This window comes from Pteronotus mesoamericanus, unplaced genomic scaffold, assembly GCF_021234165.1.
Source record: "Pteronotus mesoamericanus isolate MK-2021 breed Mesoamerican mustached bat unplaced genomic scaffold, CSHL_Meso_final contig_482, whole genome shotgun sequence".
Taxonomy (NCBI): Eukaryota; Metazoa; Chordata; class Mammalia; order Chiroptera; family Mormoopidae; genus Pteronotus; species Pteronotus mesoamericanus.
Genome location: NW_026555181.1, coordinates 202431 through 229298, shown reverse-complemented (window position 1 = coordinate 229298; position 26868 = coordinate 202431). Strand labels below are relative to the sequence as shown.

At 53.4% G+C, this 26868-nt stretch overlaps 1 protein-coding gene across 4 annotated transcripts in view; it reads right to left on the bottom strand.

The window, feature by feature from the left end:
- Positions 1-26868, bottom strand: part of PIP5K1C (phosphatidylinositol-4-phosphate 5-kinase type 1 gamma) — a 52378-nt gene that overhangs the window by 24760 nt on the left and 750 nt on the right. For all 4 annotated transcript variants that reach the window (XM_054578061.1, XM_054578063.1, XM_054578064.1 and 1 more), the window contains exons 2-3: positions 2707-2738; positions 809-901 (exon numbers count right to left, since the gene is read on the bottom strand). In XM_054578061.1, coding sequence (XP_054434036.1) covers positions 809-901; positions 2707-2738 — 125 coding nt within the window. The remainder of the gene's footprint in view (positions 1-808; positions 902-2706; positions 2739-26868) is intronic.

Genomic DNA, 26868 nt, shown 5'->3' with positions numbered 1-26868 from the left:
GGACCTTGAACACATGGTGCTCAGTGAGAGAAGCCAGACACAAAAGGCCCCAAAGTGTGTGATTCCACTTACGTGAAATGTCTAGAACCAGCAAACCCACAGAGAAAGAAGGTAGGTTCAGGTTTGCCAGGGGCTGGGGAGGCAGACAGGGGGTGGCGGCTAGTGGGGGTGGGGTATCTTTCTGGGGAGATAGAAATAGTCTAAAGTGACTGTGGTGATGGCTGCACAACTCTATGAATACTCTGGAAACCACCTGATGGTACACGTCAAAAGGGGGAAACAACACGGTGTGTATACTCTCTCTGTCAAGCTGGTGCATCAGGAAGCTGAAAAAGGTAGGGCTAACGGCGGTGGGGCTCAGGCTTCCTGTACACTCCCCCGCCCGGGCCTGGCTCAGCGCTCCTCTCACCACCTCATCTCTCATCTCGGCCCGGCTTTCCGAGAAAGAAGCGGGAGCTGTAATTCCCTCTATCTTTAGATGAGCCAGCAGGGCTGGGAACTGAGGGCTCATCCAAGATCACAGTGGATTCCTGGAGCCAGGCAGGCCGTGCAGCCTATGGAGCCTCAGGGCACATCACTAGGCTGCCCGAGGTGACGACATGCAGCAGGGACCTGGCCAGGCCCGAGGGTCCTGCACAGACAAGCCCATACCCGACCTCCAGTGAGGGGAGGGAGAGAGAGAGAGAGAAAAAGAGAATGTGTGTGTATGTGTGTGTACACACGCGCGCGTGTGCGTGCCCGATGGGTCCCCAGAACTGCGGAAAGCCCCCTTTACTCTGTCCCAGCCAGCTAAGGTCATAGGAAAAACCTTTTTGTAAGTGGTTTCGCCAGACGCATCCACGCCCCGATGGCCCAGCTTCCTCCCATGACCAGGGCCTGGCTGTCCGGTCATCATTGGGGCCTAGAGAGGAGAAAACAGGAAGCATAAAAGTCAGCAAGGAGGAGCCACCGAGGCCATAATACTCTAGAAATCCTGGCAAGAGAGGAGCTTAGTCACTGTGCCCAGCTGGAGCCCAGGACTCGGCCATGTGGGGAGTGCAGGGGACAGAAAGTTGTGTGGGCAGACTGCATATCCGGTGGACAACACCTAACACCCGAAAGGGCCCACACCCGGACTAGAAACCCCAACTCCTCGAGAAAGCTGGAAGCCAGCTGCCCCAACCCCCCAGCCCTATTTTAGGGTCTTCGCTTCAGTGCTGCTGACACTGGAGCCAGGCTGTTCCCTGTGGGAGGCCTTCCTGGGTACTGTGGGGCAGCATCCCTGGCCCCAACCCACTCAATGCCAAAAGCAACCGCAGTGTGACAAGCACAGATGTGCCCAGACATCTCCCAGTGTTCCCTGGGAGCAGAATAGCCCTCTGGGCTGAAATGATTACAAACAACATCCCCTCCCAGGTCCCAGTGGCCTGGGAGCAGGCCCATCTCCTACAAGCTCTAGGGGACAGCTGTGGCAGCTGTGACATGAGCCATTTCCACAAACTTGTGTGGAAGCCACTGGCCTTCATGTCTGACGTCCCAAGAGGAGAATGGTAGGAGAGGCCACGAGAACCTGGAGGGACACAGAAACCAGCTGAGAATTGACGGCCAAAGCCAGCCAGCAGACAGGAACGGAGCGCCCCTCTGGTGGCTCCAACCCATCACTGACATTTAAGAAGTACCCACTGTGTATCTGCCACCATTCAAAAATCCCACACAGCCCTTCTGGCCACCAGCCCAACCTGCACTGCCCCCACATAGGTTCCCAGGCAGCCCTTAAATGGCCCCCATCTGCCATCGCTCCTCAGCTTGGCTCCTGTGTATTCTGCACATTGGCCACCAGGGGGCAGGGCCCCCTCAGGAACCTTTTGTTTCTGCCCTTTCTCCACACCCTTCATTGGCTTCCTGTTGCTCTTGGAGTGCCTGGGCCCACCCACCTCCCTCCCACTGCCCTGCGGCCTGAGCGCCCCACAGGGCCCCAGAGGTGGACAAAGCCCTCCTTAGAAGGACCCACATGGCAGGTGGCATTCTGGGATAGGAGACCTGGCTCCAAGGGGACACAGGACGTCCAGGTGGGGCTCCTGCTACCACCCGGGCTGCTCCTCCTCTAAAACGAGGCTCAGACACACCCTTCACAGGTCACCTTCAGGAGTGATGGGAAACTCTAAGCAGGGACGGTTGTGACCCCACATGCGTCACCCTAGCTGAGGATAAGCAGCAGGGGCCCAGAGGGCAGCATGGTGGCGTGTATGCATGACAGTGACCATCACCAGGGAAGGCTCTCTAGGAACATGGCTGGAAGATGGTAAAGACACCGGGCTCGCAGGTGTGGAGAGCGAAAGGGACCCGGGGCTCCTAGGTGGGTTGCCTAGGGCACCACCCTGAAGGTGCTGCCCGTTGGGCACTGCGCAGGCACCACCCTCCTGGCAAGACCCGCCTCCTCAGGGACTGCACTTGCCCAGCTTCCCACCACATCTCCCTCACTGCCCAGGGCTGGGTCCTTGGGCCTCTTCCCTCCCCCCCCTGCACCCCTCCCTGAGACTCCAGGTGCTGGCGGGGGGGGGGGGGAAGGAACAGGATTTTCACCCATCCTACAATTGCCACCATTTGGGACCCAGAGAAGTGCAGTGAGTTGCCCAAGGCCACAGAGCAGGACCCAAGCAGGGCTGGGTGCTTCCTCGTTTGTCCGCTGGAGGAGGCAGGTCAGGGTAGGGCCCAGGGGACACTCACCTCAGTCAGGGCCATCTTTTTCTGGGTCAGACCTGAGAAAGAGAAGGGAGACTTCAGATTGGCAGCAAGGAGTGTAAACCACAGCGCCCAGCCCACCAACCTACCCCGGCCCATGCCAGGGGCTCCAAGGGGCTCGGGGTGCTGTCACCATGCTCCCTCCCACACACAAAGGCACCTACAGCCTAACTGGGTACCCTGTGTCCCTAGGGAGGGTCACAAGAATCCATCGTGGGAAGTGGGAGCATGCAGACAGGACAGGCTGAGATGGCAGGAGGACTGGGTGCTGGCACCCCTCCAGGTGGGAGCAGCAGGGAGAGACCACCCCCCAAGTCTGACCCGCCATTTTCCTAAAGTGACTTTGAATTAACAAAGTGCCATCTTCCTCTGCTAGTAGGAGCAGGGCTTAACCAGGACATACTTGGGTCATGAAGAAATCAGGTAACCCAGAGGGTCATGGTCAGGGTGGTGTTATGGGGAGGGCCCGGGGCCCTGGGGAGCTGTGGTCAGCAGGCAGTGGCTGGGGCCCCAGGCCGGAGCGATGGTGCCAGCTCCGCTAGCTCTGTCAGGGGTGCCCGCTCTGGAAAACCAGCCAAGGACTTGGTTCCTTTCACTATAGCTCCCAGGAGAGCTTCCTGGCATAAGGAAGCTCATGGTGAGACGGAGGGTGATTTTCCTCCTTCAGGACCATCCCCTCAACACTGGCTCCCAGAGGGGAGGCCTCAGGGCCACGACTGACCACTCTGAGCCCCAGTGTCCTCACTGGGGAAGTGGCTTCTGCTGAGGATTATCTGTTCAATGAGGGTGGTCAGCAGATTTGCTCCCTCCCTCCAAAAGGTGTCCATGTCCTGATCTTAGAATGGGCTTTGCAGGCGGAACTGAGTTAAGGGCCCTAGGATGGGGATGATCTTAGATTCCCCAGGGAGGCCAGTGTCCTCACAGGGTCCTCATAAGCGGGAGGCAGGAGGGTCAGAGTCAGAGATGGAGAGGCTGCACTGCTGGCTGTGAAGACGGAGGAAGGGGCCACAAACCCGGGATGCCGCGCCTCTAAAGGCTGGAAAAGGGTGGAAACGGTTCTCCCTGGAGCTGTAGGAAGGACCAGCCCTGCCCACACCTGGGTTTAGCCCAGTGAGACCCCTGTTGGACTCCTGGCCCCAGAACTATCAGAGAATAAACGGGTGTGGTTTTAAGCCAAGTATGCAGTGATTTGTTTCAGCTGCAACAAGAAACTCATGCACTGGGCGTCAACCTGTGGGGAAGCAAGTGAAGACCAGAACAGACCTGGCCCCTGCCCTCAAGAGGGTGGGGAGACACAGAAGGGCCTGGACAGTAGGGTGAGTGCCAGAAGAACAACTAGGGTGCAGATTAGTAAGAGAGGTCTCTGGACCTCTGGAGGGCAGTGGGCAGAGGGCGGTCTTGGCCCTGACATAGGTGTGCACAAACGCCCTCTAGTGGCGGCATCAGGGATGACAGACTGTGGAGGTACGGGTGGCGAGGGCAGGACCCAGGGGCCCAGCTGGGCAAGAGGACTGCCTGGTCTAAGTGGGCATTAATGGTTAATGGGGTAGACGAAGTTGGGGGTTTAGGAGCAGGGAGAAATGGGTGGATTCTGGAACGATCTCAAGTTAGGACAGACAGGTTGTGCTCACTGGAGGCGGAGTGAAGTACAGCAAGGAGTCAGAAATGACTAAGGACTTTGACTGGAGAAATTAACAAAAAAAAGGAGCAGCCAGCTGAGGTGGGGGATGGGCTGAGCAGGTTTGGGGGAGCAGTCAGGTGCGTTGTGACTGTGTTGACTGTGAGACCCTGTGGGCTCTCCCCCATGAGAAGCCCAGGGGCAGCTGGACCCCAAGTCTGTAGCTCAGGGAAGCCCCAGCTGGAAACAAGACTGTGGATGTCACCAGGGTGCAGACAGGGCTGGAACCCTGTGGGGACCAGGCCGCCTGGAAGGGTGTGGCTCAGAAACGGGGAGAGGGAAACAAAGGGGGTCACTTGAGAAAGGCAGGCCTCGGGGAGGGGTCAGGGGTCAATCTCACCCAACAGAGAAGGGACCTCTCTGTTTCTATAACTGACAGTTGTACAACATTGTAAAGACACAAAAAACGTTGAATCGCATACTTACAGTGTGAATTTCATGGTATATGAATTATCTCTCAACAAAAAAAAATATAAGCCCTAGCTGGTGTGGCTCCGTTGGTTGAAACATCATCCCCTAAACAGAAAGTCATCGGTTCAATTCCCAGGCAGGGCACATGCCTAGGTTGCGGGTTCCATCCCCCATCAGGGGATGTACAAGAGGCAACCAATCGATGTTTCTCTCTTACACTGATGTCTCTCTCCCTCTCTCCCTTCCTTTCCCACTCTCTAAAATCAATAAGCATTTCCTCGGTGAGCATTAAAACATATATAACAAACCCAAGACAACACAGCCACAGGTACAGCCAGGCCAGCAGGGGTGGGGACTCATGTCCTCTTTCAGCCTTGACCACCATCCCAGCCACCACCCCGAGATCCCACCTGTGCTGAGACACCCAGGAGATGGTCCATATGGGGAAACTGAGGCTGGGTGGGGGGCAGCTGGCAGAGGTTAAGGTCAGGGCCACAGGGCCCACCAGTGGGGGGACCTTGGCCTGTACGACAAAGCTAACAGACTGAGTCACCACCCGGGGCTCCAGAAGGGGCAGCTGGACCAGGATACACCAGCCACGTGGGGATCACACCAGACCCTGGGTGCTCACTGGCAGATATTGAGGTCTCCAGCCCCAGCACCCTAGCCCCAGGGATAAATCTGGGCTTTGGCATATCCCAAGTCCTGGCCGGTGGCAGGCGGGGGCCGGAAGGTGCCGGAAAGCTGACATAATATTTTCATTGGCTGCCCAACAGCAGAACAATTCATGGTTTTGCATTTGGGGTGTGGAGAAGGAAGAGAAGGCAGGAAGCCAGTGGTGGTGGACCAGGGCAGAACATTCTAGACCACGTCTAGGGGCCCCTGGACCCGGAGCCCACCCAGCAATGACCACCTGAGTCTTCTGCCAGAGCAGGCCCAACACAGGTTCTGGCTTTTCCTACAAACCACACCCCCTATGTGTCCTGCTCCCGACCTACCGACCTAGACCTACCGTAGGTGTCTGAATTCTTGTAGGCCTGTGGGGGAGGTGCAGGGAATGGATACACACGCCCCTCAGGGCCTTGGCATGTGCCGTTCCCTCTGCCCAAAACACCCTCCCCTAGATCTTCTCAAGGCCGGCCCCTCAGCCCTTCGTTCTCCGTTCTCCTTCCAACCCCCTCTCAGAGAGGCCACTGTCACCCCCTTGCCCTGTCACTCAGGCTACATTCCCCAGCTTTGCTGTCTGCATGTCCCCACCGGCTCTCTGAAATTCCTTTTCTAAACCTCATTGCCTGCTCCACCACCGCACGATGCTGTGAGGGCAGTGACCCTGCTGCTCTCAGCCTCCACGTTTCTTCAGAAACGGGCAGCGGCCGGCCGAGGGGCCAGCCTGCGGCACAGGGCCACAGAGCTGCCTACGCCGGCAGGGGGGCGCCCCGCCCCGCCCCAAGGCAGAGGCCACACCAGATGTGACGCTCCTCCCAGCCCAAGATGGGACTAATCTTCTGAATGAGCCACTCCATTTTTTCAAAGAAATTATTTTTTAAAACTAGCCTGGAGGAGGGGAAGAGCCTGACGTGCAGAGCTGGGAGACCCCGCCCCGTGCAGCCCGTCTCCAGGCCAAGGCCTGCCTCGGGGCACAGCCACGCTGCTGCTGCTGGCGGGTCTGGTCAGATCCTGCCATTAGCAGACACCTTGAATGCCTGTTGACTTTTGACAGATGGGGGGACAGACAGAGGGAGGGACAGACGCAGTCCTCTCCCCTCTGCATACACACAAGCCTCAGCAGGAGCTGCTTCTCCTCATTAGTTTTACGTGGAAACCAAGGCAGAAGAAGCTGCCAAAGGACTGTGGGCCCCTAGGACCCAGAGAGGGAACCTTGACATATGTCCTTCAGCACTAGGCTCTACTAGACTCCAGTGTGTCCAGAATGTGCCACTGTTCCCCATTCCTTTCAACCCCGTCATGGCCCACCTGGACCAGCAGTCTCCTCAACCTTTGACACCGCAACGCCCCCCACCCCCCCAACCCTACCCCCGCCCCGCCCCCGCAGTCTGTTCCCCTCAGAGCAACCACCAGAGGGCGCCAGTGAGCCCTTAAGTCAGGTCCTGTCTACTCTGCCCACCGCAGCCGTCCTGGGTTCCCTGGGATAAAAGCGCAAGTCCTCTCCTAGCCCAGAAGCCCTTCTCAGCCTGCCCCCTCTGCTCCCTGCCCTCACCTCCTCCCTCTCTCCCTCTCGCTCACTCTGCTCCACCACACGGGCCTTCTCCCTGTTCCTCCAACACACCAGGCACGGTCCTGCTTCAGGGCCTTTGCATAGGCTCTGTATCCCTAGGCTGCTGTGCCCCAAGGGCCTAGGACAGAACCCAGCCCACTGGAGACACTTAAGAAACTGTGGATGAGTGAGTGAATGAAGGAAGAATGAGTCAGTGACTAAACTGGCACCAGCCTGAGAGCGAGACCCATGTGGACTTAGCAATCAGTCAAAAAAAAAAAAAAAAAAGAATGGGGGAAGGGAAGGTGAGGACTGACCAAAAAAAAAAAAAAAAAAAAAAAGGAAAGGAGGATGAAATTAAAATTTTGTGAAGAAACAGAAAACACAAGCTGGGCTGATGGGACTGGGGCTCTGCCTGTCAAACTCCCAACAAGGCAAAACTGAGCGGTGGGTGGAGGTTGGTGCCCTGTCTCCACCCGCAGGGAGGCAGCAGCCCACCCACTGCAGTGCACATCTACTGGGCACGGGGACACCAGGGTGCGCCAAGACAGCACAGAGCTGAGCCTCGTCACTGAAGACCGTGACAGGGCACGGGGGGGGGGGGGCCCACCCAGGGTGACGGGCACGGTCCAGGTGGCTTTTCAAGGAAGGGAGACTCAGGGCCTCAGCTCAGGGTGCGAAAGGCCCACTCCGTGGGCTAGGAGGGAGCAATCACCACAGGAGGGTGTTCCGAGCAGAGGGATGAGTGCCTGCAGGGCCAGAATAAGGAAGCGCAGGAGTCAGCGGGAACCAGGGAGGGACAAGCGAGGCTGAGTGGGGGCCACAGGCAGAGTGACAGAAGGGGACCACTATGCCCCTGTCCTGTGACAAGGTCTCACTCAGCCCCACGATGGCTCTGGGGAGCAAACATCATGTCCATTTACACCAAGAAATCCTACACAGACTGTGTCACCTGCCTCCCTGAATCCCCCACCCTCACCCTCTCTCCCCTTCCCTCTGCTCCAGCCACACAGGGCTCCTGGCTGTTCCTCCAACACACCCAGCCTGGCCCTGCCTCAGGACCTCTGTGTGTGCGGTTCCTTCATACATGAATCACCCTTCTCAGACCCCCTCAGACTTTTTGCTCAAATTTAGGAAGTTACCTGAAGGTGAAAAACCAGATGATCACATCTCAGAATCCAGAAAAGCAATCAATAAAACAACAACAAAACAAAACAACAACAAAAGCAATTGACAGGGTTTGCTTTGCTCTCTTGCTCCGAGAGCTGGCTCAAGTGTCACCCTCTAAGAGCGGCTGTCCCTCAACCACCTCGCTCAAAACAGTCCCCCCAAGATCCCTCTCCCTACTCCTCTGGCTTCCTCGGTCTTCCTGGCACTCGGGACCATGTGGCACTGGTGTGTTGTATATATCCCGTGACAGGCTGACCAGGTCTACTTTGTCATCTGCTGACAGACACCATCATAGTTCTCTGAGAGCAAGAAGGAAGAGTTGGAGCAAGGCCCATGTCGACTCAGCAATCAGTCCCACCCATTGGAAAGGGACGGCAGGGGGATGTGAGGTTTGTCGGATCTGTGCAGGGACCATGCCCCCCAGGGTGGAGCCATGGCCCACAGTGTCAACCGCCTGCAATGGAGTCTGCAGCCCTGCTAAGCAGGAAGTGGCACCGGGAGCCAGCCACAGGCCTACCTCCCTGATTACCTGGAATGGACTGGCCAGCCTTCGGGCACAGGAGCAGAGCCCCAGGAGAGCATATGGGAGGTGGCATTGAGGCAGCACACATGGGCACAGCAGGGAGCAAAGCTGGGGCACTCAGGCGCCTGGGCCAGACACCACATGACTTAATGATCTCATTTCACTACCGCATTTTACGGGCAGGAAAACGGTTTTGAAGAAACCATGAAAAACCAAAGGTGAAAAACCAGATGATCGCATCTCAGAATCCAGAAAAACAATCAACAAAATTCAACGCAAATTTTATGTTCAAAAAATTATTAAGAAACTGGAGAAAGAAAAAAAAAAGTGAGGGTCGCAGGAAGAATGTCTTTACTTAAAAATAAGCACAAAGCAAAAACTCATGGCAAACAAATTAATATCAATCATAGGACAAGTGGAGTGGCCCAGAGCTTGCACTGCAGGGTGGGGAGCACTCACCAATGCAATAGGGCAAGAAAAAAGAAAAGGAATGAAGATTGGAAAGAAAAAAATACAAAATTTTAGAAAACCTGCAAGAACCAGCTGATGAACCATTAGAAAAAAATGGGGTGCAGCAAGGTAGCAAGCAACTTACCCAAAGTCATAGTGCAAGTGTGTGAGAAGAGATGGAACGCAGGGTTTCTGCCCTTTGCACCTACCCCTGCTCTTTATAGGCTACCTTCCCTGGTTTAACACCTGGGTTAATTTTTATGTGAAATGTAGATGCCCTCTCCCATTAAGACACAGATGCTAAAGCCCCGACTGCTAATCCTTCCTCACCAGGTACACACCTGGTGTGACACTGAATAGGTATTGAATCTGGGGGTCAACACTATGTCATGGCAGAAATGAAGAACTTTAATGTTCTGCAGCATCTCAGACTTTTACCACCAGTATTAGGTCAGGAAAGGCTAAAAATTCTAGAGTTAATAGCTGATCGGAGTAGTTAACATTGCAAAGACATGTTGAAATGTATCAAACCATAGTTAATGATACACACGCTGAAGTGCTTACAGGTGACATGTGCTGATGTCTGCAGTTCTGATGGGCATCCAAAATATTAGCTGGAAAGAGGGAGGGATGGGGGAGGGGAGGGGACAAAGGAGGGGGAGGGATGGATGGAGTAAACAGCAAAATGTCGACTGTCGGTTCAAAGTGGTAAGTAGTGAGTTTCCACTGTTTAATTCAACTTTTCAACGCGGTTGAAAATTTTATTAATAAAATCTTTTTCCTCCTGGTTAAAGGTAAATTGTGATCTTTGATGCAAGGTATTTTCAAGCTTTGGAGAAACACATTTTTTGAGCAGGTTCTGCCTGAGGAATGTGACCACATGGGTAGCAGTGGGCACCACCAGAGCACCAGTGCGTCAGGCTCTTGCCACAGGTTCCACACACACCGGCGTATCACAGCCCCACCACAGGGTCTTTGCACCTGCCATGCCCTCTGTCTGGAACGTGCTGTCCCTACATCTCCACACAGATAAATCCTATCCTCTGTCACTCGGGTCTCAGACATTCATGTCACTTCCTAGAGAGACCTTTCCTAACCACACATACATTCATTCATTTAATCCAAGTTCATGTTTCTTAGGTGCTAGGCCCTCTTGGGAATAAAATGTATGGAGGGGACTAGCTCTTTGTCTAAAAGTAATATTAGTATAATAAAAATATTTTAGCCCTGACTGATGTGGCTCAGTGGATTGAGTGCCAGCCTGTAAACTGAGAGGTCATCGGTTCAATTCCCGGTCAGGGTACCTGCCTGGGTTGCGGGCCAGGACCCCAGTTGGGGGCAGCCAATTGATGTTTCTCTTGCACGTCAATATTTCTCTTTCCCTCTCCCTTCCTGTCTCTCTAAAATAAATAAATAAAATCTTAGGAAAAAAATACTTCAAACACCCAGAAAAGCATAGAATAATAAAAAAGACACCAATATGCCACTCTGTAGGTTAGACAGATCTTTTTTTGTCTATCCTTTAAGTCAGAGGTCAGCAGACATCTTCTGTCGGGGGCCAGAGGAGACCTGGTGAAGGCAAGTGATCTGTAGGTAGTTCTCAGCTGGGGCGATTCTGCCCCCAGGGTGCACTAGGTGATGCCTGGGGACCTCTGTGGTTGTCATGACTGGGAGTGTTCCTGGCATCAAGCGGGGGCCAGGGATGCTGCTCAGCACCCCGCAGTGCCCAGGATGGTCCCACCCGAGGCAGACAGTGACCCAGGACAACGTCAGCAGTGCCGAGGGAGGACACTGAAGCAAATGCAGTAATATAAAAATGTAGGGGACAGGAAGCACGTGGGTGTTCGTTATATTATTCTCTGGGTATTTACAATATTTCATGATAATATATTTAATTGTACTATCCTGTCTAGTTTTGTCTTTTGTTTCAAGTTTCCTGTAATAAAATGCTATCTGTCCCAGCAGCATGGACAGAACTCGAGTGTATTATGGTAAGTGAAATATGCCAGGCAGTGAAAGACAAATACCATATGATCTCACCTATAAGAGGAACCTAACGAACAAAACAAACAAATGAGCAAAACAGAACCAGAGGCGTGGAAACAAGGAACAGACTGACAGTGACCAGAGGAGGGGGGAGGGAGATAAGAGGTGAAAGAAGGGGAAGGGTCTAGTCAACGAACAGGTATAAAGGGCCCACTGACACGGACAACAGGGTGGGGACTGACTGCGGGGGGTGGGGGGGGAGCAATGGGGGAAGATTGGGACAACTGTAATACAACAAGAGTTTTTTTAAAAAGCCGCAACGCACATGTTCCTCACACAGCCTAATGCCCTACCAGTCGTGTCTCCAACCCTCCTGAAAGCCCCAGGAGGTAATCGTCCTCAGACCCACTTTAGGGCTGAGAAGCCTGAGTGAGTTCAAGGCTGAAGAGAACCCGGTCAGGGCACACGCCTGGGTTGCGGGCCGGGTCCCCAGCTGGGGTTGTTAAAGAGAAAGCTGATGGACGTTTCTCTTGCATGTCGATGTTTCTCTCTCCCTCCCTTCCCATCTCTCTAAAGTAAATAAATAAAATCTTTAAAAAAAAGATTTTAAACACCCAGAAAAGAACAGAATAATATAAAAGACACCAACATGTCACTGTGTAGCTTGTTCAAATCTTTTTTTGTTTATCCTTTAAGTCAGAGGTCAGCAAACATTTCCGGAGCCCCCCCACCCAACATGCACCCTTGCACCCTGCGTCCCCACAGCCCAAGCTGGCCTGTCCTAACAGGCAACCAGCCTCTCCCTCCAGAAGCACTTCAGAGGTCACCTTGACACTCCAGGTGAGCTGCTCCTCCCCAGTGTGCTCCCAGGCACCTGGCCCAACATTCTGCAGCCACCTGGTCACTGGTCCCTGTTTCAACTGGGCTCAAAGACAGAGCTCCCGGCAGGCTCAATGCTGGCCTGGCACAGGATGCTGCTGGCTTACTCAAGCTTGCTGATCAACTTTTGCTTTGTCCCGGGTACAGATGTGCCCAGCTGTGTGCTATCTCTGAGCTTGGGTGACCTTCTGCAGAGCCCTTGCCACACAGCGTCACCCGCCGCATCATGGCCAGGGGGGACTGGTATTCTCACAGTTTTGAACACTAGGGTGAGAGCTGTCTGCGTCATCCGCACTGGAGCCCCGGCGCACCATACCCGCCCCAGCCCAGGCACCCCAAGGAGTCACCCGTCTACCTCTGGCTGCCCCCAGGTACTCCCGGCTGCCTCCCGCCCTTTCCCCTCAAGCCCAACCTGGCACCCCCTCGGGGGTCTTCCCTCAGCTCCTCCACTGTTCAGGTTCCCTTGCACTCTCCTAGGCCCTAGGCCCTGCTGCTGACTGCACCCCTTCCTCCCTACCACCCCTCTACTTGGTGAATGCTTCCTGTGCTGTCCGTGGACCTAGGGTGCAACCCTCTCGTGGCCGCCCTGGCCTCTCCCTCTGACACTCGACCCTGCCGTCCTGCCGTCAGTGGAGCTCCACAGGGAAGGCCTTCTCTCCCTGTCCCCCTCAGGGGCCCCGCAGCAGCCCAGTGCTGGGCACAAGAGCAGGCCTCAGGGAGCATTCATTTACCAAGCAAGAAGCCTGGAAGACTGCATGGAGGAGGCTGCAGGTGAGCACCATTAGAAGCCTCAGGGGAAGCGCTTGTGGCAGTGCAGCTCACCCACTCATCTTGCACGCGGTCCCTGCAGCTGGACATCCAACCAAGGGTTCAACGCCCAGCAAGGCCACAGCCCTCGGTGCCTCAGGCCTGCCCTGTCCCAAGTAATGCCTGTCTCCTCCCTCCTCAGAGGGGGACAGTGACGCTCAGAGAAGTGGTATTAGGGTGTTTTTTGTTGAATGGAAACCCAAATCATGCTGCTCAAAGAAAAAGGTGTGTGCGGGGGATATATGCTAACTCAGGCCAGCAAACTGCCCTGTGGACCATACCCACCCACCACTTATTTTTATAAATAAAGTTTTAATATAACACAGCCCTGCCCACTAATGTATGAATCTCTATACAAGGGCAGAACTAAACAGGTGTGACAGAAACCGGCTGGCACCTCGCATGAAAGCTTGCCGGCCCCCGGAGTAAGGGGAGAAGTCCGAGGTGATGGGCGTCAAGCCTGGCTGGACCTGCGGGCTCCAAAGGACTCTGTCTCAGTGCTGCCGCCCTCCCTGCTGACCACCTCCCCAGGCAGGTGCCTGACTGCCCTCACAAAGTCCAGGGCAAGGCTCCACGGGTCACATGTGGGGCATATGCAGCTCTGGCTGCTAGGCCTGGGTCCTCCATCCCAGAAGTTAACATCACTCTGCCTGGCTGTGGGGAGCAGGGGCTCCCGAAGGGGACACTAGGTCCCAATGGCAGATACGCAACCGCACATCTCCACTGGGGAAGGGCCAGCCGCCTGGAGCCAAGTCCCAGGATGGCTGGACAGAGCACACCAGGGAGAGGGCTCCCCCAGAAGAAGGCTCCCCCCGCAGATGCCTGGCAAGGATCATGCGCTATCTCAGGACCCACGTGAGAGGTTTCTTGGCCCAGTTTTCCTCCCAGATATATTTTTACTCTCCAGCAGCCGGGCTGGGCCACAGATACTGAGCCTGGATTCCAGAATGCTGAGAGCCACCGGGGTTGCCCAGCGGGAGGCCCCCCGGTCCGGCTCCTGTCATTCACGGGGTGGATGCCCACCAATCAGTCTACAGGTCAATGGGAGCCTGGGGCCAGGCACTCTCTCTCCATCCCAGACCCAGGCCCAATTTCCCAGCGGTCGGGTCCAGGCTTCCAGAATCCTAGGGGCCAAGCTGGATCTGTTTCACATCGAGGCTGAGGGGGCAGGGCTTGCTCAAAGTCCCCCAGAAAGTGGGTGGCTGAGCCGGGCTGCAGCCAGGCCCCACACACCAGCCTGGGCTCTGCGGTTACTGCAGCGGCTGGTGCATGTTGAGGGTTCTCCTGGGCCAGGCACGCAGAAGCTGCTCAACTCACAGCTCAATCTGCTGCCTGAGGCAGGAGGACAACTGCCCAATTTTACGGACGAGAAAAAGGAGGCCCCGAAACCAAACAAGCTGTCTCATGTGGTAGCCAGCCTCCAGGATGGCCCCTGGTATCCACGTCCTCCTGCAATGGCTGGTGGGTGTGATCAACAGAATATGGCTGAAGTGACGGCATGTGACTTCTGACACAGGGTCATAAAAGACACCGCCACATTTACCTTGCTCGTGGATCGCTTGCTGGGGAGGAAGTCACTACACTAGGAGGACACTCAGGGACCTGAGGACTGAGGCCACCCCCAATAGCTGCATGAGGAGGCCAGCTCAGGAGCAGCTCCTCCAGCCCCGGGCAAGCCTTTGGATGAGGCAGCCCCAGGCACCTGCATGACTGCGACTTCATGAGACACCCCAACCCAGAACCACCCAGCTCAGTCACCCTTGGATTTCTGAACCACAGAAACTGTGAGGTAATAAATATTTATTATTGTTTAAAGCCACTATGTTTTGGGGCAATTTGTTTTCCAGCAATTGCTACAACCTGAGGTTTCAACGTGGTATTATCCACCTAGACATCTCTCTGTCTGGTCCTCATCTGTGTCCACAGGGGCAACGCCTGGACCACCAGGTGTTGACCTGACGCTTGCTCAGCCTCGGCCTGTGCCCCTTCCAGGCTCCACTACCTACACTCTTCCCGCCAGGCCTGGCACACAGGAGGTGCTCCATAAAAGGCTAATGAGCAAACGAAATGAATGGCTAGCACGCATACAATGGAATATAATGCAGGTGTTTTAAAGGACATGGCAGCTACATGCTGCACTGATACAGACCAAGAACCAAGCCATACTTAATACATTAAAAGGCAAAATGCAGAACAGAGTTGGAAGCTACATGCGTCCCCATTTCCAAACTTACTACAAAGCTACAGTAACTAAGATATCATAGTGTTGGCATAAAAACAGGCACAGAGATTAGCAAAATAGCCTAGAATAGATCAACTTAGAATCCAGAACTAAACCTGCACATTTACAGTCAACTGATTTCAACAAGGTGCCAAGACAACTCAGAGGGGAACAAAATCTTCTCAACAGGTAGCGTGGGGACACCGGGACCTCAACACGCAGGGAATGAAGCTGGGCCCTACCCTACACCATACACAACATTAAGTCAAGGCGCATCATATGGAAACTAGACTTTTGATGGTGAGCATGCTATAGTCACACCACCATTAAATAGTAATGTTGTACACCTGAAATGTAAATATTATTAATTAATGTTACCTCAATCTAAAAAAACACATAATAAATCTTAATGAATTTAAGAGCTGAAATTATAAGACTCTCAGAAGAAAACAGAGGTACATCTTTATGACCTCAGGTTCAGCAGTGGTTTCTTAGGTATGACAACTAAAGCACAGAAACCAGAAAAAAATAAGATAAAATGGACTCCATCAAAATTAAAAACACTTGTTCATCAAAGGACACCATCAAGAAAGTAAAGAGACAACCCACACAATGGGAGAAAATATTGCAAATCAAATAGCTGGTAAGGGACTTGTATCTAGGATGTATAAAGAATGCTTACAATTCAATAATAAAAAGAAAAAGAACCTCAGTTGAAAAGCCACCAAAGGTTCTGAACAAACATTTCTCCAAAGAGGACATACAAATGGCCAATAAGCCCATGAAAAGATGTTCAACATCATTATCATCAGGGAAATGCAAATCAAAACCACAGAGAGATACTACCTCACACCTGCCAACACAGCTAGAATAAAAAAGAGGACAATGACAAGTATAGTGAGGACATGGGAAAATCAGAGCCCTCACGCACAGCTGGTGGGAATGTACACTGGTGTGGCCACCATAGAAAACAGTCTGGTGGGCCCTGGCTGGTGTGGCTCAGTGGACTGAGTGCCGGCCTGCGAATCGAAAGCTCGCTGGTTCGATTCCCAGTCAGGGCACATCCCTGGGTTGTAGGCCAGGACCCCAGGTGGGGGCATGCAAGAGGCAACCGATCAATGTTTCTCTCAAGTACTGGTGTTTCTCTCCCTTTCTCCCTCCCTTCCCATCTCTCTAAAAGTAAATAAATAAAATATTAAAAAAAAAGAAAAGAAAAGAAAGAAAACAGCCTGGAAGTTCCTCAAAATGTAAACACAGAGTTTCCATGTGACCCAGCAGTTCTGCTCCAAGGCATCTACCGCAGAGAAATAGAAACACACGTCCACACAGAAAAGCAGTATATGCAGGTTCACAGTAGCCAAAGGGCGGAAACACCCACATGTCCATCAGCTGGTAAGTAGATAAACACAGTGTCCGTACTCACACTGGAATATTACACTGCCCTGAAAAAGAATGAAGACCCGACACTTGCTGCAATGTGGATGAACCTTGAAAACATGACTCTTGAGGGGAGAAGCCAGGCCCAAAGGCCATACAGTGATTCTATTTATATGAAATGTGAAGAGGCAAATCCACAGAGACAGAGTGGGTTTGTAGGGGCTGGGGAGGGGGATGGGAAGGAACTATTATGGCTGCTGATAGGGGCGGGGCTTCTTTCGGGGGTGCTTAATGAAATTAGCCAGTCATAAAAGGACAAATACTGTGTATTTCACTCATATGAGATCCCGAGAGGAGTCCGAATCACAGATGAAAGCAGATGGCAAAGCAGGGGATTTGGGAGTGAGGCTCCTGCCGACAGACTCCGTTGGAGTGGGTAAGACCATTTGGAAACTGACTGTAGTGATGGATGCACAACACTGTGAACACAGTAAAAACCAATGAGTTATACACTTTAGGTAAATCATGTGGTATTTGAATTGTATCTCAATAAAACTATTACCCCAAAAAAGTGTTTAGAAAAAAAGTCAAAGTGCAGAATAAAGTATATTTTACAAACACAGTGGGAGGAGGTGTGTGACCAGGACACTTGCGCATGGCCAAGTGCCTCACAAGGGCACAGAGAAGCCAGCAACAGAGGTGCCTGGGGGTGCGGCCAGGCCTGCATTTTGTCATGAACACGTGACATCTTTCCACAGGAAGGAAAAGAAAAATCACGAGAGTGCTGACTTCTAAGTGGGAGGGCAGCCCCCCTCACGCGCACATGCAAGGGCCTGGCGGTGACAGGACAGGACGCTTTCCGGGAAACAGCAAAGGGCGTGGCGTGGCTGGAAGGGAGGGCGCAGCCAGGCGGCTGCGAACGGATGGAGTAAGGGGCACTGGAGCAAGGGGCAGTCCCCGAGGGGCAGAGCCCTGACGGCAGCCCACCCTGCCCTTCCTCCTCGGCACGGAGATCTGCCCTGACTCTTTCTGCCTCCTCTGCTCCTCGCCCTCCCTTGGTCTCCCTGCTCAAAATGAATGCATTTCCAGAGTGGTAAACAGGAAGCCCTGCAGAGGACATAGGGTGGGGGAAGGACTGCAGGCTTTAGGCCGTTAGCTGGACAGTTTTCCAAAGTCCCAGTGTTCAAGAAAAACAGAAAGAAGGTTCCAGAACATTCACCACTCATGCCGCAAACACAGCCAAACCCCTGTGTGTGCCCAGCACAGGCTCTGCCACCAAAGTCCAGGGCCCGAGGCTCTGGGCAAAGCCAGCCCATAGGGCGGTGGACAACCACTACCATGCGTGGTTCCGTGCGGCCGTGGGAAAGGCTACATGGAGCAACCTTGGTTGGGGGAATTGGGCGGGCTTCCTGGAGGAGAAAGCAGAGGTCCGGAGGTGTGCGATGTGGAGGACAGATGAGGCGGGGAGGGTGGGTCATTCTCAAGGGCCCACAGGCGGAAGGATTTGGGCAGTGGGGTCAAGGTCCACAGTAGACTTGTTGGCCCAGGAAGGAAGCTTGTCCAGTCATGGGTCCTCAGGTGACCCCGCTGTCCCCAGGTCTCCAAGTGCTGTGTGATCCCAGACTGAATCCTGGAGCGGGAACGAACAGTTCCAGCTCAGACCAATTCCGGACTAACTGATGAGACAGCAACTACTGCACCCACGTTAAATTTCCCATACTTGACCTCTGCACTAAGCCAAGAGAACACCTTTGCTTATGAGACATACAGTTGATGCTCCTTATTCACAAATTCCATAGCTGCAATTCACCTTCTGGCTAAAAATGTATTTATAAGCTCACGTCAATCCTGACGTGGCTTTCACCTTCATTCACGGACCAATGCAGGTAGTGAAACAATGCAGGTAGTTTGTGTCGCGCCCTACGTGCACCTAGCTGGGGTTAAACCAGGCAACGCTCTGCCTTCTTGTCTCAGCTCTTGTACTGTAAATATAAGTGTCCTTTTCATGGTCTAGCAAGTGCCACTTCTTTTGCATTTTTGTTCTTTCTCTTGGTGCTTTTGCTGTTTGAAATGTCTCTCAAGCACAGAACTGAAGTGCTGTCTAGGATTCCTAAGACGTGCCTTATGGAGATGCATGTTAGAGAAGCTCGGTTTCTGCCTGAGCTATAGGGCTGGGGGCACAGCGTTAAGGAAGCAACGATGCATACCAAATAAGGTGTCTTTAAACGGACACACACACAACACAAGGCTACTTATTGGTCAGCAGAGAAAATGTGGGACCAGGGACTTGCAGGAATCTAACCCTGCGTTTCCTCAGGAGCAGTGGCTCAGTACTTGTGGCGATGTCATAGAACAGAACCGTGGATGATGACAGCCAGCTGACTAACAGAGGGACCGAGGGCATCATGTCTGACTCCGCAATGGCCCAGCAGAACACACACACACACACACACACAAGAAGCTAAACATTAACAGCTGGGGAACCTCAGTGAAGGGTACATAGGCGTTCACCTTTATATCCTTGCAACTTTTTCTGCAGGCTTGAAAGTTTTCAAAGTAAAATATTTAAAAAAAAAAGGTAATATATACAGAAACAGGTAGGTATGGGCACAGGAAAAACCTCTGGAATGATGGCCACTGCCTCTGCAGACACTGAGCAGGAGAGTCAAAAACACTCACGTTCTACTGCACCGGGGTTTGCCTGTTCCCTTTCCGCTGCAAGCATGTTATTACTTGTAGTTTAAGACATGCCTGCTGCATGAGACACAGGGAGACATACGGGACGGAATAGGAAGTCCAGAAATAGACCAGCCACGTACAGAAGTTTGGTGTACAAATGAGGGTGGCATTTCAAATCAGTGAAGAAGGCAGACTCTCCAGAAGGGTGGGCTCAGGTGACTCTGAGCCACCTGGAAAAGCCTGAATCAACTAAACCCTCACATGCCTTATGGCAGAATAAATTCCAAATATAGTATATGTGTAAATGTTTAAAAAAAGTAAAATTATAGAAGTACTGGAAGAATTTAACTATAACCTCAGAACAGGGAAGGATTTCCCGTCTATAAAACCAAATTGGGAAACCATAAAAGGAGAGATTGATAAGTTTGACCATGGAAAAACAAAACTCCCTGCCTGGTGTTAATAAGCGTCGTAAGAGAAGGGGGAAAAAAAACTACTCGCACTTGTACCATAGATTAAGAGAAAAAACTTCCATAATATATAAAGAGTGCCTACAAATCAGTAAGATGGATAACTCAAAGGAATGAGAAAGATATGATTATAGTTTCCCGGAAAACGAACCGAGGTGCCCAGATGTGTGCGATCACATGTAGAAAGAGGGGTGAGGGGTAAAGAAGGATCTGTAAGTGTGGAGCCAAGACGGACGGGAACAGGACCCACGGGGCCCGCCTGAGCGAAGGCAACACAAAGCCTCCGTGGTGGCCCTGACTCCCTCGTGGGTGGAGCGCCAACGTCCAGCTCTGACAGTTACAGAATAACGGAGGGGTGCGCTGTCCCTGTCCCTACGTGACCTGGGTGGGCGAGTCACTGTATCTCAGGCTTGTCTTTGCTCCCCTTGCTGGAATATATTTTTAGTAAAACAAAGATCACACAATAAAAGGAAAAACTATGAAGACTATTCGCTCCTATTCGCAGGATAAATCCAAATTGCAACTATGCTGAGATGTCACTTTGCTCCATAAGATTGGCACAGATCGTGGAAATGGACAGGCACAGGCGCTCTCACCCACTGCCAAGGATCTCAGATCAGTCCATCTGGCTCGGGGTTAGTCTTTTTTTTTTTTTTTTTTTTTTTGCTTTCTGTATTTTACAGAAATGCTCTGGCATCTCAGGGTCTCATGAACCTGGGGGACTGTCCCAGCCTGGCATTGGCCAACTCAGAGATCACGAACAGTTCCCTGTGAGCGCACCTCTGATGTACAAGCCAAGCAACCCACACACGCCCCCACCTCCCTGTGTCACTTGCACACACAAGCCGCCATCCCTCTGCCCCACTCACCCTCGGGCCAAGTACCGGTGCCCCTGCCACACAGAGCCAACTGAAATTAACTCACACCAGCCGATGGCAGGCGTACTCAGTGTATCTCCCCAGCTTTGTCCTCTGTGTCCTAACAGAACCCCAGTAAGGGCCCCTGCTTTCCCCTCACCCCCTGCCTCCGGGTGCCCCCTCCTCGGGAACGATGAATAACACACTCTTCCTCCGTGGCAGTCACCTCCTGATCTGCGGGCTGCACCGTGCCTAGTTAAAGCACATCCCAGGTACGTTTCAATAGAGGTGGTGCCTTTCAAACGACACAGGCATGGGGAGCCTTTACCCTGGCCATCCTGTCTCCAGGAATTCAGCCGACAGAGATGACCCTGCAGGTGACACTTTATGGTATTATGAGAGCAGGAGACTGGCCACCACCAAATGTCATCATCTGTCAAGTACCCTCAGAATATGTCATCCAAGCCGGCGCTCCTCTGAGCATGACAGGAGGCCCTATTAATAACAACACAGAAACCACAGCTGTGGACTGGGGTTTGCACGTGCACCTCTGCCAGGCAACTGGGGGCATTCAGGGCGACAGCATCCCCTGGGTCTCTGGGCGATCACGTCCCTGCTGACATGCCAGGGATCCTGGGCATTAACTGAGACATGAGCCTCTGAGACGGTCCACTGAGTTGCAGGGATGTTTGTCACACGGGTCCTAAGCCACCCTGACTGACAGTGGCCCAGGGACTTTCCTGACAGTCGTGGCCTGGTCACGCTGCCGAATGGGCCCTCATAAGCCCACCCAGACTCCAGGCTGACCGCGCTGCCCCGCACGGCCACCCAGGTGCCCTGCCAGATGGAGGCACAGCGCGCTGGCCCAGGCTGCCTAGCCTAAGTCGTGTGCCTTTGCTCCCACTTCCTGAGCATCTGCCACATGCTGGGCCCTGTTCTGAGCATTTTCTGGGCATTGACGCATCTACTCCTCATGTGAACCAGAGAGGAAGGTGTATCTGTGATCCTGCTTTGCAAATGAGGGAAGTGAGGCACAGAACAACTGAACAACTTCCTTCCGTGGCTGCTAGGACCCATTTCTTGTCTCTCCTACTCTGCCTCCTCTCTTCTCCATCTACTCCCACCCCTCGGTCCCCTCACCTGGTCACACACTGTACCATCTCCTGCCAAAACACTTCACACACTTCCAGCTAAGACAGCCCCCCAGGAGGGTACACATAAGGAGATGTGTGAGAAATGTCACCCACAGACTATGACCAAACCCGAGCCTCCCTAAACCTTCAACAGCAACCCCATGCCCCCACCCAGGATAAAGGCCACGACATGTACACATGATGCATGGGCAAGAGAAAGGAGACAATTGTGACAAAATGTTGGGGTTCCTTTCTTCAAAGACAGAGGTCAGGTTCCCAGAACTTTTCCCTTCCACTGGTTCAGGCACTTGGGGCCCCATGGGTGGACCCCGCCCCCTCCGGTGTGGCTGCCGCGGCTGGAGGTACACGGCCACGCAGGGCTCCGCGGCTAATCCCCTCAGCCAGGAACCCTCCACGCAGGGCAGTCCCGGGGCTCAGGCTGTGAGTCCAGCTGGCAGCAGAGGGAACATCTCCAGTGCGGCCTCAACCGGCCATGCCACATGTGGTGGGGCGCAACTTGGTCAAAGTGGCAGGATTTGGGAATATAAGGCCTGGGGGCCCAGGACCCCCATGGAGCCTGGGCCTCTCCATGTATAAATACCCAGATCACACAGATGCCATTTAAACAGTGCCACCGGGGCCTGCAGGCCTCACCTATTCCTGTCCCCCGAAATCCTCAGGACCTCACTGCCCTCATTTTCAGAGGAAAAACCAAGGTGGAAAGCAGGGACCTCACATGCTCAAAGGAACACTGTCCAAGGTCAAGGCAGGGTCCACCCAGGCCAAGCCCCAGGCCACCCTGCCCAGTCCGTAAGGCTCCACATGGCAGCAGCTCCCTCCCTGCTCCTCTCAAATCAGTGTAAGCTCGGCCCCCTAGACGTGCTCCTTCCTGGGCCCTCCTCACCCCACCACCAACTCCAGGGCACAGAGACCAAAACTGTCCTGGGTTCCTCATCTCCCTCACCTCCCTCCACCCCCAAGCCCCATCCCTGGCCCAGACCCCCCTCCTCCGCATCCCCTCCCCACCAAGCAGCCAGCACATGCTCTGCAAAACTGACTGTGCCCAGTGCCCTGCTTCAACCCACCAGCACCAGCAACTGAACTCAGTACAGAACTGAGGCAGGCCCAGACCTCCAGGGCCCCTTGCAGCTGGCCCTGCCTGTCTCAGCCCCTGCCCCACACACTGACTTGGCTTCCATCGCTCAGAGGAATCACACTCATTCTGGCCTCAGAGCCTTTGCATGTTCCCTCTGCCCAAAAGCTCCACCGTCAGTTGCTGTTTCTCACTCAAGGCACTTCCTCTCCTGACCACCTACAGCAGGTCCTGGCAACCTGTGCTGCCACATGCTTCCCTTCCCTCTGCACACACACCACTGTCCAGCATGGTTTTATTCCAGGGTCAGCAAACACTTTCCGTAAAGGACCAGAGAGTGAATATTTTCCACACTGTGGGCTATGAGGTCTCTGTCTTGAGACTCAGCTCTGCCACTGTAATGTGAAAGCCGCATAAACATGTGAGAGAATGGGCATGGCCGTGTGCCAATAAAACTTTATTGACAAAAACCAGGGGTAGACAGGGTTTGTCTAGGGGGGAACAGACTGCAGCCCCGGGTCTTACCTGTTTACTCTACCCGCTACCCCAGCCTCACCAATCTGAGAGGCCAGAGGACAGCGAAGGAATTCCCCTGGTAACAGATGTGACTGGCCTGGGCACCTAGAACCCCACATGGCCCACAGCAGATGCTTGATAAATGTTCAATAAGCCCTGTTCAAGGACTAAGAGGCAACTGCACGTCTGCACATGCTCTGAGGCTCATGGCAAACTCCAGCTTGTGTCAGGCACTGCAAGAAGCAGTTTCTGACACACTGATCCTTTGACTTGGGTGTGGACTGGAGGAGGGAAAACTCCAGCACTCACATGGAGTCGGCTCCACACCAGGAGCCCTCTAAAGCTCTGCACCTCAATTCACTCAGTCCAGGCCTAAGAGAAAGGTATAGTCATTTCGCAGATGGAGACACTGAGGTGGAGTGTCCCCAGCTGGTAAAGGTGGTCCAGCTCCCAAGGCCTCTCCTGCCAATGCTGCCAGTCCAAGTGCCTTAGGCTGCATTCCTATACAGTGGCCAGGGCAAAATTCACACTGGGAGCTTTCTATCTGCTAAGGCCACAACTCGCGCACAATGCAGGGACCAGGGACGTTGCAATCCCTGGTTACCATTCACTCACAGCTACAGAGGAGGCCTGTAGTGATGCTGCCTGCTCCCCCTGGGCAGGCTGGCCCCTCACTGTTCTTCAAGCACCCTAGGCCTTCACTTGAACTGTGCTGTCTTCCCACCCCTCTCTCAGGCCTCCCTCAAATATCTTCATGGAGGAAGAGATATTTCAGCAAAAATTTGAAAGAGCTAAGGGAGCAAATGACACAGGTATGAAGAACGAGTGTTTTAGGCAGCAGGCACAGCCCATGCAAAGGCCCTGGGGCAGGACTATGTCCGGGGTATTGGCAAAACAGCGAGCCTTGTGTGGCTGGAGCAGAGCAAATGGGAGAGAGGGAGGAGGGTGAGGAGAGGGAGGGGACAGGAGCACGTCATGCAGGGCCTTGTGAACCATGGGCAGGGTCTGAGTTTTTACACAGAGGAAACTCGGAGTCCTGGAGGGTTGTGGGCAGAAGAAGGATGGGATCTGAGTCAGTTTTTAACGAGAGCCTTCTAAAGTGAGCTGCAGAGAACATGCGAAGGGATGGGGACCAGGCCAGCAATGGATGATGGGGTTGGACCAGGTGGAGGCAGAGGAGGGGAAGAAGTGGGTGGATTCAGGGTCCATTTTGAAGGCAAAGCTGACATAATTGGCCGCCAGATTAGATGTAGGAGGGCTTGGGAGGTCTGGGAAGAAGCTGCCTGTTCTGAGATACCATGGGTACAGGAAGGACAGGAGGGAAATGGCTCTGAAACGGCAGACCGCAGCTCAGCCCAAAAGCCCACAGCTGGCCCCATGAATGTGTCCAAGCCCCCAGGAATGAGGCACCCCACACAGCTCCCAAAAGCCAATGAAGAATCTCATCAGGCCTTCTCTGGACAGGGACTCAGAAGCCCAGGCGTTTAAAAGTAACCAGATTCTAAACACCAATGAGATACGTTTCACCTCCCATCAGATTGGCCAAAATGACCGAGGCTGATAACATCCAGAGCTGGCAACGCTGCGGGACGACAGTCTCTACTGGCCCTGCCACACCTTCCTGAAAAGCCATCAGGTGCCTGATAGTTATTTTTCAATCTCCTGGCCTCTAACCCAGCCACTCCACGGTGTGACTACAACTTCTAGAAACTGAAGCACACACACTCAAAGACAAACCATTTACTGCTTGTAACAGCAAAAGGCAACTCCAGACACAACTTGAATGCCCCTTCAGCAGGAAGCTTGTAAATCAGTAATGGCTGGGGCCTCGAGCAGCTGTCCCTAACATCCATCCAGCACTCTCACCCCATTTTTACAGATGGGGACACTGATGGCTCAGAGAGATGGGGGCATTTGCTCTTTAGTGGAATCCAGGCAGAGTAACCCTGGGATTCCCACAGTCTTCATCACGGTAGTGTCTTCTCTGTTTCTGAAAAAAATAACTGATATCAACGTGGGGGAAAATAACCCAGAATATCACCAATAAAAAGCAAGCAGTGGCTCTCCCGCAGGGTGACTACCTCCAAGGGGCACTGGACTGTATCTGGGACACTGTATTTGTCACAACTGAGGGGAGAAACTCCTGGCATTGAGAGGGTCGGGGCCAGGGATGCTGCTCAACACCTTCCAGCACCCAGTACAGTTCCTTTAAATACAAAAACTTTTCTGTCCCAAAAAGTCAATAGTGAGAGAGCAGAGACCCTGGTGCTGCATGAACCATCCTGGTGAGGAATATGCAGACCCATTTATATGTTTATATATTTATACAGCAGTAGGAAAAGCGTGGACAGCTATTACCCAAACTTCACAGCACTTAAGTCAAGAGAAGTGGGTTTGGAGCTGGGAGAGGCAGCTCTTTAAAGAGAATAAAGTAAATAATTTGCTGGGGAAGGCAGATTTCTGGGGATTTCAGGGCAGGCAGGGAGACCCAGCCAGAGCCAGGGGCTGGGACTTTATCTGTCCCCAATCAGCTCACCCAGCTCCTGATAAGACAAATGTTTGCTCTGTAGCTTTCCAGTGGTCACTTAATCTGCGGCTATTTTGTCTCTAACCAGCCAGGCCAGAGGGCTGATGATGGAGGTCAGGGGGCTGAGAAAGAAACTTGCTGGGGCCCTAAGCCACGTGTGGTGCTAGCCTGGCAAAGGCACCAGCTGAAAAAAGGCAAGGCGACTGTACGGTAGGAAGGAAACAGGTCATCTACCAGGCAGTTCCAAATGGCAGTGGGAGAGGAAGCAGTGGGAGTCTTCCAAAGCCCAGGATATTCCTTTCTCCCTCCTTCCTCTCTCTCTCCCCCCTCCCCCTCCTTCTCTCTCTCTCTCTCTCTGTCTCTGCCTCTCTCTTTCTCTCTCTCCCCCCCCCCTCCACTTCTCCCAATTCCCAGGCAGCACAGCATCTCCCCGACTGCCAAGAAGGCTTCTGCAGGCCAGGGGGAGAAGGAGGATGGATGCCCATGTGGGTGTCTACAGGACTCCGCCCATGAGGGCTGCTTGGGAGGAGCAAAGGGTTCTTTAGATCAGGAAACTTCCTATTTGGGAGCTTGTGACCTCAACTGAGAAGGAACCGCAGTGGCTCTGTACTCCACCCCAAGGAAAGGCATGCCTGGGGTTGGTGGGGCTAGGCGAGGATGCCTTGCTCCCCACACCTGCTCTGCTGGAGGGCAAGAAAGGCAGGCCAAGGAGAGGGGCACCAGGAAGCAATGGCCCTACATGGCTACAGCAGACCCCGGGTGTCCAGGGGGAAGGATTAGAAGGGCCTACCCTTCCTCAGTCTGCTTAAAGAGCCCTGGCACTGAAGGTGCCTGAAGATGTCATGCCCTTAGCCCCCTCCTGTGATAGCAAGGTAAACTAAGGCCCAGATAGGAAACAAATGGTTAGTGCACCAGAAACCGGGTCTGGTGACTTCCACAAGAAAGACTGAGATTGTCAGGAGGCTGTCCCAGATGGCCACAAAGACCCTCCCTCCTCCACCCCAGCTGCCCCTAGTCTTCCCAACCAATAAGATGTGCCCATAGGGGTGACCGTTTGTGAAGGGAAGGGCTGAGGCCAGGAAGCTGACACCAACAAGGTGTGTGGCCCAGAGAATGGGTCCACGCAAGGCTGCGTATTTGATACAGTGTCACCCC